Source organism: Littorina saxatilis, linkage group LG2, assembly GCF_037325665.1.
Source record: "Littorina saxatilis isolate snail1 linkage group LG2, US_GU_Lsax_2.0, whole genome shotgun sequence".
In the NCBI taxonomy this organism is placed as follows: domain Eukaryota; kingdom Metazoa; phylum Mollusca; class Gastropoda; order Littorinimorpha; family Littorinidae; genus Littorina; species Littorina saxatilis.
Genome location: NC_090246.1, coordinates 92,414,742 through 92,427,279, shown reverse-complemented (window position 1 = coordinate 92,427,279; position 12,538 = coordinate 92,414,742). Strand labels below are relative to the sequence as shown.

The 12,538-nt window shown below is 39.0% G+C and overlaps 1 protein-coding gene across 3 annotated transcripts in view; it reads left to right on the top strand.

Annotated features, from left to right (window-relative positions):
• The window catches only part of LOC138960159 (clusterin-associated protein 1-like), a 12,845-nt gene extending 1,507 nt beyond the window's left edge, over nucleotides 1-11,338 (top strand). Inside the window, exons 3-13 of one of the 3 annotated variants that reach the window (XM_070331919.1) lie at nucleotides 1,226-1,310; nucleotides 2,365-2,541; nucleotides 3,122-3,217; nucleotides 3,503-3,586; nucleotides 4,180-4,313; nucleotides 4,856-4,997; nucleotides 6,235-6,343; nucleotides 6,725-6,817; nucleotides 7,176-7,234; nucleotides 8,652-8,684; nucleotides 10,254-11,338. In XM_070331919.1, the coding sequence (XP_070188020.1) occupies nucleotides 1,226-1,310; nucleotides 2,365-2,541; nucleotides 3,122-3,217; nucleotides 3,503-3,586; nucleotides 4,180-4,313; nucleotides 4,856-4,997; nucleotides 6,235-6,343; nucleotides 6,725-6,817; nucleotides 7,176-7,234; nucleotides 8,652-8,684; nucleotides 10,254-10,409 (1,168 nt within the window). In that variant the 3' untranslated portion in view covers nucleotides 10,410-11,338. Of the gene's footprint in view, nucleotides 1-1,225; nucleotides 1,311-2,364; nucleotides 2,542-3,121; nucleotides 3,218-3,502; nucleotides 3,587-4,179; nucleotides 4,314-4,855; nucleotides 4,998-6,234; nucleotides 6,344-6,724; nucleotides 6,818-7,175; nucleotides 7,235-7,792; nucleotides 7,826-8,651; nucleotides 8,685-10,253 lie in introns of all 3 variants that reach the window. The other 2 variants (XM_070331918.1, XM_070331920.1) reach the window with 2 other exon arrangements.
• The last annotated feature ends 1,200 nt before the right edge of the window (nucleotides 11,339-12,538 follow it).

The following is a 12,538-nucleotide window of genomic DNA, read 5'->3' as shown; positions in this document are numbered from 1 at the left end:
TGATGGAAGGACAGGGACTGGTCAAGAGTGACACCTAGGTTGCGGACAGCAGGAGAAAGAGCAATAGAAGAACCATTGAGATCGACAGACGAGGGAAGAGAAGGATGATTGAGATGTTTTTTAGGAGAGACAAGAATCATTTCGTAATGTATAGCCTAGTTTCTTTTCTCTGTTTATTTTAATACAGCAGATACAATCATACATGCCTGGACATGGGTTTTTATTGCAGTGAACATGAAATGTAAATGATACTGAAGATTTTGTTATTCACTCTAAGTTACACACACACACACAAATTTAGGCCTTATGATTGAATTTCCATTTTTTAATTGGAAAAAGTTATATGCACTCTGAGTGTATACATGATTGATAGGTCTGTATACACTCCGGCAATGAATAGCTCTGTTACAACTCTAAGCCAATGAAATGCCCCTTACAAGTCGTTAGGAAGTAGCCAATGAGTAGGTCGATACACACTCCAAGTATGTTCGAAACTCTTACTATAAACTGCCGTGTAGCATCTGTTTTGTGTGTGTGTTTGTCCCTAGCGTACTTTGATACTATGAATCAAAAGTGCACTGCGTTCCTTCGCAAGATGGCGTCGTATGATACTCCGAGTGTTGATGCGATTGTCTAGTCTTTTATGCACACTCCGAGAATGTAAGGCCTAAAAAAAAAATAGGTGTGGTTACGGTAACCCGACCTACCCTATTTTTAGGGGCCGACCCTATAACTTTTTATTACATTTGTCAACAAAAACAAAAACAAAAACAAAAACGAGTGCAGAAAACGCAATGAAAGCTAAAGCGCCCGAGTCGCACACTTATTTCCCTGTCAAGTAGGTTTAATTTGTACACATTAGAAAAAAAAGTGATTGCCTACCTTCCTACCCTATTTTTTTTGGCTATGTTACCGTAACCACACCTATTTTTTTTGTGGCCTAATCAACGTTACAGCAAAGGCCGTGCAGCTTCAGATTGTTTTCGGTTTTTTTGCAATCGTATAATCTCTGCGTTTCTATCGCAAAGTGGCGTCAAATGGCAAATTCGTTTCGCCACCGGAAATTAACACTGGGGGTATACAGAGGTCGAATCTTGTGTACACTCTGAGTGCGTATAGCCAGTGCGTTTTTAATTTTGCATCAAATTTATTTTGCATCAGTGCTTTTTATGGTTTAACTAGATTTTGTCTTGATATGTATGTCTTTTTCTCCTTTGTTTTACAGATATGACCCAAATGCAGAAGTTCATCCAGACATAGACACAGAGCAAGACAGAGTAATCTTCATCAAATCAGTTGCTGAATTTATGGTCAGTCTGTGTGTGTCACTGTGTGTGTGAGAGAGAGGAATTCGTTTCTTATGTATTTTATGGGCAGAGAAAGGGACTCACATTGTAATGCCACACTTGGAGGTACAGTCGAGATCGCTTTACACGCAATATTATTTTTCGAGTTAATGTTTTTTCGCGATAACGAAAATGATCAAACTATCAAATCGGTTTACTTGCAGCGATGTTCGCGAAACTCATTTGAACTGCTGACGCGATTCGGTTTCAGCTTTCGGTTTGAACGGAAGTACTCTTTTGTGTAAGAATACAGCCCGCGTCTTCTTGTTGTTAACTTCGCAGGAGTCTGACTTTCGGGTCGCTTCATTTCTCTGACAGCGAATAAAAGGCTCTATTTCCAAAGGAAGCCGCTTTTTTCCGTGTTTTGACGGGCCAATGAAGTGATGAAATGATTAAAGCATAGAAGATACCCGTTTTAAATATAAACGCTTCAACAAAGTTGATCGGTGCTGAACAAACGCGCGTAAGCCGTAGAGTGTTTTCGGAAGTGGCTTCAGAATCTTGATACACCGTGACATTTGTGTGCCATCTGGTCCAATTTCCAAAGTGAGAGATTATGGAATTATCGGGAAGAATATGCACGCGCAAGAAGCAAACATCACAAGAGAGCTGTACCGACTTCGTGATAAAGTCTAAGTTTACGTCAACCATTTCATTCTTTCTTTCAATGGGCCGTGCAAACACGTGAACACTTCTTGCTTTGGAAGCTACAAGTTGTTTGGTGGTGCAAGAGACCGAGAATCGGCTTCGTGTAAACGTTTTTTTGCGTGAGTCTCAGATCGTTTTATTTCGCGTTATGATGTTTTTTTAGTAGGGTTTATGAAGGGAATGATTGGGACTGACAACACGTTTCGCGTAATTTTTTTTTCGGCTTATCGTTTTTCGTGTTAATGATCTCGACTGTATTATTCAAATGGTCAGGAAAATGATTCTGTGTCTGACTTCGACTTCCAGTGTAAGATTTCAATTGTCGCTAAGTATCTTAATTCTAATGATTCTACTTTTTTGTTATAAACAGGCCACAAAAGCTCACATCAAGATGAACACAAAACGACTGTATGGAGCCGACGGTTATGCTGTCAAGGAAATGCTGAAGGTCACAACACTGTTGTATGGTGCCACAAAACCCGATGTTGCAGAAGAGCTTGAAAATGTAGACAACTCATCAGAAATTTCATTTGATGTTTCCTCAAGGGTGAGTAATTCGTGATTCTTAAATGTTATGGAATTTGTCATTACTTTGGTGCTGGCAGAGCATTTCATATGTGAGATGGACTAACTCAGGACTTCAGAACATATGAAGAGAACAATTATGCATTTTGGTTTGGAACAACATTGCTCAAGTTGGAAAATATTCAGTCGCGAGAAAAAATAGATTGCTGATTTTAACTTGCGTCAACAACAACCCCAAATAAAGCAAAACAAGACGCCAGCTGAGTTAGGTCCAGTTGTCGATCGTCTGTACGCTTTTTGTGTGTGTATAAATGTATATCTGACAGTCATTCATACTAACACTGTTTCAAAGTTTGTTGGTGTGGTATGTGCCTGGCGAGTTACATTTTTTAGATTTGGCAATCCCTGGTAGCTGATTTGTTTTATGATACTATGATTTATACCAAGTACGGGTGATCAGATGTTGTTATAAATTTGGTACATGTATTGTCACCAGCAGTTTTAATTGCATGTTTTATTTATTTGATTTTGTAGTCTGTGGACAGAACTTAAATTGTTTAGGTGGTTGCTGAAATGTTTTTTTCTTGATGACTCTTTTGCAGATCAATGATCTGAAAGATGCTCGTCGTCTGGCATCAGAAATTACAGTGAAAGGGGCTCGGCTCTACGACATGCTTGGCAAAGAAGTGGATTTGAGGGTATGACAGATACACAATTATCTCTCTTTTTGTTTCTCTTTTTTTCATGTGTTTCACTAATAATCTCCCAGTTTCCGTTGCGACGATAGCCAACACTGGCTCCTGCAACGTACCTATACCAGATCCAGAATATGTGTGTCTGCTAGCTAGTCTCTGTGAGAAAGTGTGTGTGTGAGTGTATCTTGATATAGCTCCAAATAATTCTTTTTAACGCACTACTTTCCTTGGGATTTTGTTATGAAATGTCAAAATACTATTAACCGATATGCTGTATTTGTGTTTCAGGAAATGCGAACAGTGGTTGTGGCCAGGTCATTGGAGCTGAACGAGGTGGAAACAGGGTTGCAGGCATCAATACAGGCTGTACAGGTAACTGTTTGCCGACATACTTTCTGTTTAATCATTGTTCACCAATGGATTATCACGTTATGCTGGTTTTGTTTTCCTGAAATGAAAGTTCGAGTTGGAAAATGTAAATTTTATTCAAAACCCCAAACATGTGTTTTGTCCTTTGTTATCACAAGTAGAAATGAAAATTCACCGTTCAATTCAATGTTACTGGCTCAGAGTGGAAGGGGACGTGAGGATTTTGCTGTATTGTTATATGTGATATCTTTTTTGACTTCTCCAGAAACTGGTTGATGTGAAATACATGTAGACGAGTTGTCTTTCCTAGTGCATCTCTTATCAAATGTTTTATGCTGAAGACTAGGACTGTGACTCCCTCCAGACTGATGCTAGTCTTTTCTGCTTCTCAGTTCAGTTCGTTTTCTGAAGTACAGTGGAAACCCTCTAATCGGACCTCCAAAGATGTGAGAAAATCAGGTCTTATAAAGGAGGGAGTTTCAAAATGGGGGTAAATTTACAAACGGTATAAACAGATAGTCTGAGAAAATCGGGTCAAAAAGGAGGGAGCCAAAGAGTTGATGCAATGAAGTTTTCTATGTGTGTGTGTTTGCCAGCAAGAGATCCAGAAGACGATAAGCATGCTGGACAACGTTGCGTCAGATGAAGCCAACCTGGAGACCAAGATTGAGAAACGCAAGACTGAGCTGGAGCGTAACAACAAACGCTTGCAGACCTTGCAGAGTGTCAGGTACAGAAGCCCTTGATGGCTTTTTCTTCATCTTTGCTTTAAGTTTAACCTAATTGTGTCTGCATGTGGCTGTGCCCTAAGCTGGAACTCTGGCGATTTGACTGATAAGTTTTCTGGTAAGCAGTGTGCTAAAAGAAAATGCTGATATGAATCAGAGAAAAGTAACAACTGTCACATACTGTTAACCAAGAAAACATTTTTAGATAGTGTTCTGATAATACCACACACACCCACACCTAAGTTCATAATTTTTTCTTCGGTTTCATTGATGTGTGACTGTTGATGTTGTGTTATGTGTTCTAGTACAGTGGAACCCCCCCTTTTAAGACCCCCCAATTTAAGACTTGCTCCATTTTAAGCCCTTAATTTTGCGAATTTTCTATTCATATCCTCTGTAAATTTACCCCCATTTTGAGACTCCCTCTTTTTTCAGACCTGATTTTCTCAGCTTTTTGGAGGTCGTTGAAGGGGGGTTCCACTGTAGTTGAGTCGTTTATCTCTGCCGTTGTTTTACATTTTGTTTTTACTCAACCGTCCTTCAGGCCAGCCTACATGGATGAGTACGAGAAACTGGAGGAGGATCTGCAGAAACTCTACGATGCCTACATGGAGCGCTTCCGAAACTTGGCTTTCTTGGAGCAGCAGCTTGATGATCACAATCGTGTGGAACAAGACCGTTTGGAGGTAATTCATTTGTGTCATCATGAACGACAGAAAAAAAACGGAAGTCAATATCATCATAGTTTTTTGATGATAGTGAATGAGTTCTGAAAGCAAAAATAGGATTGACAGACAAAGAGCTTTCAAATTCAAAGGGAATTTTCATGTCCTTTTCATTATTGTACTCAAAGAGGTCTGATAAGATTAATTTATTTGTGTGCGTTCATTGATTGCAACTTAAAGATGTGTGATGCACAGACCTGTTTACCAGTACGATTTGGGCGTATTTTGTACGCCAAATTATTATCGGTACGCAAATACGCGACACACGCACAAAATACGCATAAGAAAAAGTCTTGAATACGTTTTCCGGTGTTGGTGTGCTGATTACGGAATGGTACAACTGATACCGGTTTCGGTCGAAGGGAGATAAACATGACAGCGAGTCTTCAGCTGTGGAAACCTTGTTCAGTTGTTGGCACGTGCGATCGTCTGGACAATCGTGGCAAAATGAAGGGGAAAAATGTGCCAGTTTCGGATGACTGTACCAAGTCTAAACAGCAGAAGCAGCAGATTTTCTTGGAGAAATATAAATGGAAATATAAGAAAGAGTCAGGAATTGTGGAGTCTACAATGGGAAAAAGTCATGCACACTGCAAGTATTGTGAATCAGATTTCTCCGTTGCCCATGCTGGGAAATATGACATGAACGACACTGCAGTTCCAAAACTCACCTGGACAAGGTTGCTGCAAAGAAATTCGCTGAAAGCTGCCAAGGAATTATGAAGTTCATTCCCGCAAAGCAAATCCTGCCAGAAGAAAAGGCTGTAGTCCGCGCTGAAGCAATGTTTTCTGAGATGATTGTAAAAATCATAGATCTAAATATAGGTCCCTGTAAAAATGAACTTGCCACTGTCAACCGCAGATGTTATTTCACGAACTTCATCTTTTCATTATCAATCTGTTTGGAAGACACTGGTTATAATGCTATAAACTGACAGGTAAATAAAATTGTTTTTATTCCTGTTGTATTGGAAGGAGTTAAATTCTGAAGGTGTTCACAAGACATGCTATTCTTACACAAACAGGTTTGCACCCACGCGTACATTTTCCCTAGCCCATATGGCTTTGCTTGCAAAGTACACCAACTTTTTGAAAAATACACTCAACTTTTTGGGAAAGTACTCTTGCCTCGGGTTTAGGGTAAACAGGTCTGGATGCATCTTGCATAACTAAATTATCCTTGTTGTGATGTCTGCAGGAGACAGAAGAGGCCTTGAAGGTGATGGCCGAAAAGATACGTCAAGAGGAATCCAAGCAGCACAAGATCGCTGATGACGAGGATGAAGATGAAGATGAAAAAATATTTGGTAAGAAGATCAGGAATAATTTGTGTTGGGAGTATGAGAAGAAATAGCAAGAGGAATTTGGAAAAGGGTATGTTGCCCTTTTAAGGGTTTGCATGTGTGTGTGCTTGCGTTCAAATGAGCGGAAAGAGGATTTACGTAGAAGGTACGTTGCCTTTGTGAGGGTGTAAGTGGGCATATGTTTGAGTGCGCTTGTGTTTACAGGCTTGTATTCGTATGTCGGTGCCTGCATATCGACATGAACACAAGAGGCTGGGGTTACTGTAGTTAACAAAACCAGGCTGTTCAGTTACAGTCGTTTGCGTGCAGCACTTCCTTGGAATGCAGCACAGACTTGCACACTTGTTATGGGTGTTGAAATGAAAATTTCACTTTCCCTTGCAGGGCCAGATGCTGGTGGGGATGATAACGACTCTGATGAAGACGACTTGCAGGTAAAACAGCCGAGGCCAGCGCACAACAGGATGAGACCCGAAGGTGAGGCTTTGTCGTGAGACAAGATTGCCAACCTTAAAGTTGCAATCTGATTAGGCAACTGACAACTGCAATGTTATTAATTGTGAAAAAAACATACTAAACAAATCCTTTCCTAACTTTTGGAAAAGGTTTACTGTGAAACCAAAACACCTTTTACTTTCCAGTGTATTCGTGACAACTTTTTCCTTTTAGCAAGAATTTCTGGTGTGTGATGATAAAAGAGGACTGTATTTTTATAACGAAATTAAACCTAGGCACATATGGTTCAAATAAAGAAATCATGAATTACAGTCGTTCTGCATTTTGAAAATTGAAAACTAAGTAAGTAATTTAAACAATTTAATGTTTTGTTTTTCAGCGGCTGGTCAGAGAGGCCAGGCTAGGATAGCGGGCAGCATGAATCCTGACATCAGCGAGGTAAGATATCAGTCTGTTGTCTTATTTTCAACAATAAGAAACCCAACTGACTGTTGTTGCAAGTTTCTGTTGGTGCTTTTAGATTTAATGGCGTCATGTTCTTTTCTCATCCAAGTTGAAATTCATGTAAAGAATTTTCGGTTTGATTACAGAAAAAGAACAGTGAACGGATTCAGTTAACCATTGTTTCATACATTCATTGAAGATATAGGAGCACTATTATTTTCATAATGAAAGGAAATATGCACGTTTGTTTGGTTAAGAGGTGATAGTTTGTAGACTATTCCATGCCTATTATTTTGAGGGCAGAGACAGGTTGAAACAAAATTAAGAAGGAAGGAAAGAACAAAAGACTGATGTACAGAAGGAGGAAAATATATATAGAGAAAAACAAGCCAATGTTCAGTTTTGTGTAATGTGTAATGGACATCAATAATCCATACTCAGTGCACAAAGTGTGAACCTAACCTTAGAAATGTGATGATATTTAATTTAAAATCAATTGCAAAGTGTGCTCACCACATTGTTAGACCCTCACTGTTGAATGGTACTTTACAGGATCTGGAACTTGGGAATCAGGCATTTTTAGAGGTTGTATTCTCAGATTTTAAGTGGCTTCTAAATTATTTCAGAGAATCAAAACCTTTGCTCATATTATGCTCATGTGTGTGTTTGATTGTTGCTTAGTTTCCTAGACAAGCATTTGCAGACTGATTCAGAAACAATCTGTTGCTGACACTTTTTGCCAGCCTTTTTTGTATTGTAGAGTGCTGTAGCTTTTTTGCATCAAATTTATAAGGCTTACAAAATAAAGATTATCTTGGGTAGGACAAAGATTAAGGGTTAAGTTTCCCGATCAAATGTTTTTCTTCTTTGCTTTTTGTTTTTACTTCCTGATAATACACTATATGTTGCTGTTAAGAATACAAGCCTTTTTGTCTGAAATAATGAGTATTTGATTGCTTGTTTTCGAGTGTTGTCAAAAATGACTAGTGGCACTGTACATGATGCTGTTCATTGATTTACTGCTGCAAGACAGTGTATCGATTACCTCCCTTGTTCCAAGCATGCTTTTAAAATCACTATATTATATATAATATAAATAATATAAATATTCAAGCAGTTTCATAAGTTGCTTGCCACAAAAAAACTCATCTGGACTTTAAATCACTTTCTTGCAACAACAAGTTTGAAGATTTCATATGTGTAGCCAAGTTGGTGTTCTAAGAAGAAGAAAAAAAGCTCATGTTTTCATTAAAGAAAGTTCATGTTTATCTTCCCTGTTTGTTCATCTTGGCTATTCCACACAATCATCATTCCTTGGTGTGTTATTTCTGTTACATGCACATGCTTTTCTCTTGCTAAGAGTTGGGTGCTTATCGTGCATTACCCTAGTGTGCATTGTCATCTGTTTTAGCCCTCCAAGATTGTTCCCCCTGTTCTTCCGAAGGTAGTGAGAGCGTTTTTGAGGAATGGTGTTTTGTCATGTGTATTTGTTCAGTATGAATATTTTTGCTTGCTTTTTTGTCAAGTTATGCTCGGTCGTCAGGGTTTGGACTGAATTGTTCGATACTAACTTTGGAAGAGCGGATTTTTGGGTTCGCCCAACCGTCGTTTTTCATTCGTTTGTTAAGAAAAACAAAAAACATGGACGCTTTTTTACAAAGATGCAACAGCTTTTCAACTGTTCATGGCATATCAGTCATTTTTTGCTGTTCAGAATTTAATGCACATGGCTTTACCAAAAACCTGTGATTACCGGTAGGGAAAGAAGGTGGAATAATTTGCTTCTGCTTTGATTGTAACACTTCTTGCGCAGCTTGCTTTGGGCCATGAAAGATACTGTTTGGCTGCAAACTCCATTTTCTCATAAATGTATATATCGATTCAACAAACTGTAGAGACGCAGATTTTGTAACTCACTTGTGGCGATATCACTATGAGTATGAGAGAGCTGTCTTCACTGAAAAATGTTTGGGCAGGTTGTGTTTCCCTGCTTTTTGTATTTGGTTTGTCATCATTGTTTTCCCTGTTATTTTTAAAATTCTCGTTGTTTTAATGTTATTTTCGAATTTTTATGTTTTTTTTCTTTTCCTTTTTTCATCATTCAATGTAAACTTTTTGAAATTCGTTCCAGTAGAGTGTTGTGTGCTTGGTGTACATTTAGGAGGAAAAGCGGTACATGACAGGGATGTAACCGATATCACAAGTTCTTAATCCCATGTATGTATATGCTGCTGTAATGTTGCAGTGCTGGCTTTTGATACCTATGTGTATGGTTACTTTAGAAAACATTCCATTTTTTGTCACAAAGAGTGTGTGTGTGTGCGTGTGAGTGTGTGTGTGAGTGTGTGTGTGTGTGTGTGTGTGTGTGTACTAGCTGTGTTCTGGTGGTGGATTTGAATGTGTGTGTGTGTGTGTGTGTGTGTGTGTGTGTGTGTGTGTCCTTGCTGTGTCCTGGTTATAGTACAGTGGAACCCCCTTTTATAAGACCAGCAGAACTTAGAAAATCATGTCTTAAAATAGAGGGAAAGCTAAAGACATTATTAACAGAGCATCTAAGAAATCAGGGTCTAAAAGGGGACAAGTCTTTCAATTTAAGTTAAGGATTTTTAAAAAGGGGGTTCTACTGCATACTATTGTCGGATGCTTTGATTGGATGTGCATGGGTGTTGGTACATCATTATCAGTAGATGTTCATGTTTCGGCGATGTCTTGTTTGTAGTAGGTATCTGTTTGGGAGAACTTGACTTGTATTTGATAGCTTTCTTGTCCTAGTCTGTACATAAGGATGATGTTACATGTATCATTTTGTGAGTACAATGTACCGGCATTATATTAAACAAACAGTTCTTTTGTTTTTAGAAATTTGACAACAGCTGTTAACAACAGTTGCTGCCCTACATGCCAACCGTCATATTGGGCAGTAAGTAAGTTAACAACAGTCAGGAGAGGAGTAAAGAATGCTTTGCAAGTATTGCTCTTTTTGTCAATGAAACTCTTTTTTTCTCTGTCACAGGACAGCGAATCTGATGATGGTGATTCTGAGATCGACTTGGATGACGACGATGACGATGATGATGATGAAGATGATAGCGAAGGTGCTGGTATATTACCTGGCCAGAGGGGAAGACCGCAGCCAGCACAGCAAGATGCTGATGACAGTGATTTCTGATCTGTTTCTCACCACCGTAAAATGTATTGCGTAATCTCATTACATTCCAGGTACATTTCCAAAAGTGGATAATGTCTTTGACTTTTTTTGTGCTCTACATTTTCATCTTTGTTCGACTGAAACATTTGCTGCATCTCGAGTTAAGATGATGTTGCATTTGTAGTGGTGGTGAAAGAGGTTTTGGAAAGAAAGTAAGAGAGTGATTTTCATGCTTGTGAGAGTGTTTAAAAAAAAAGGGGGGGGGGGGGGGGGGGAGGGGGTGAAAACAGTGTTGACAAGCCCAGAGGCTAAAAGTATGTCAGGCTGAGAAAGTATGTCATACCATGTACTTATTTCATTGGGTGTTTGGTTGGGGTTTTTCCTTCTCTTTTTGATAATGGGTGGTATAAGGTTCTCAACCAGGTCACTGTGTCAGTGTGTTGATGTCAGTGTCTACTGCATGTGGTGATGGATACACATTCTGCTCTTGTGGGAGAAATGTTGATAGATATACAGTTAGTGATAAAAGATGTGATCATAAAAAGAAAATATCTACACACACACACACACACAAATACAGAAAAAAATGTTTGCCAGCTAGTGAATACAGTTGGTTTTTGTGTTTGTAGGCAGGTGTTTGATGTTTGTTTATTTGTTTCTCAATGTTATTTAAAAATGCATCTATGCATAGATATTTGTTAATAGCAAAGGGGGAAACATCAAGCTGTTACCAATTTGTATCTGGTATAACACAATGGCTATGCTTGCATGATGATAAACTGTGATACTGGTGTCCGTCCACTTCAGTTTGATTGAATATGATGTGTTAGTGTTTTCTTGTAGGCTCATGATTGTAATTTGTGAGCCACTTAGAGTTTTAAATTTAATTTAAACCTTGTGTTATGATGTTCAAATAAAGTTAGGCTGTAAAAATAACCAAAATGTACAAACAGATTTGTGTTTATGTGAGAATGTGTGCGCATTGGTGCGTGAGCATGGGTGTCTGCGTGTGTGTGTGAGTGAGGGCCAGTAGCAGTTGCCTGCCCATCATACTTCATTCTTCAATGAACTAGGTGTTTTTTTCAGGCACTGTTCAAGTAGTAGTAGTAGGGACAGACAATTTTTTCCTATAAGCCTCGCTGCTTTTTAAAGGCACAGTAAGCCTCCCGTAAACCATCACTGACCTCCCCGAGCCTCTACATACAGTACAAGCATACTTCCATTTAAACGCTCACCGAACGGGAACATCCTGGCTGCTTTCTGTCGAGAGAGATATTTTCAAAGAATTTATTTTCGTGGACTATCCGAACGGACAATCAGGCGCTGGACCTAACTTTTAAAATCTAAATATTAATTGACAGCTTGTTACACAAACATTCTTAAATCATAAAAAAATTTCTTTTTTCATCAAGACAAGAGCAGTACAATTTGAAGTTTTGAAAGTTTAAAAAAAGAAAAGCCCGCAAAACTGTCACGCAAAACGTCTTTCTCGTAGCAGACGACGGTTCTGCATAGCGCCAGTTCCTCTGAACGGTCAACCGCCACCGCTCTAGTTCGTGTGACTCGCAGCCGTTTGTTGCGTTTTAGATTCAGAGGTACACAATAGCGTACTATTGCAGATAAGCTTACAGCGAGTCGTATTGAAATCACAAACTGACGACTAAATTGTGAAAAAAAGGAAAGTGGATCACACGGGTTCACGATGGTTCAGGAGTAAGATAAACCACGCGAAAATAAATTCTTTGAAAATTGCAAGCTCTTTACGGAGGGTACCTAGGATGTTCTCAGGCGGTGAGTGTTTAAATGAAAGGGTGTTTGTACTGTGTGTAAAAGCCTGACAGTGTCCGTGATGGTTTACGGGAGGCTGACTGTGCCTTTAAGAGTCACATCTCATTTTGGATTTTTTTTAGGTTTGTCATGTACAACTGACATGCTCACAATCGTTTTTCATCATCAATCATCATACTTACACAATGACTAATTTTGTACTAAATGGGTTGCATGAGAGAACTCAAATTCCAAGCTCAAACGGTTCGACTTCGCAAAGCACGAAACTGCAAGGGTCTTCAAGGCAGAAGTTCAAGGGGACTAAACTACTCAAATCCTTTTTCTCTGATTCGAAGAACGCAGTTATCTCCCATGATTTGCAT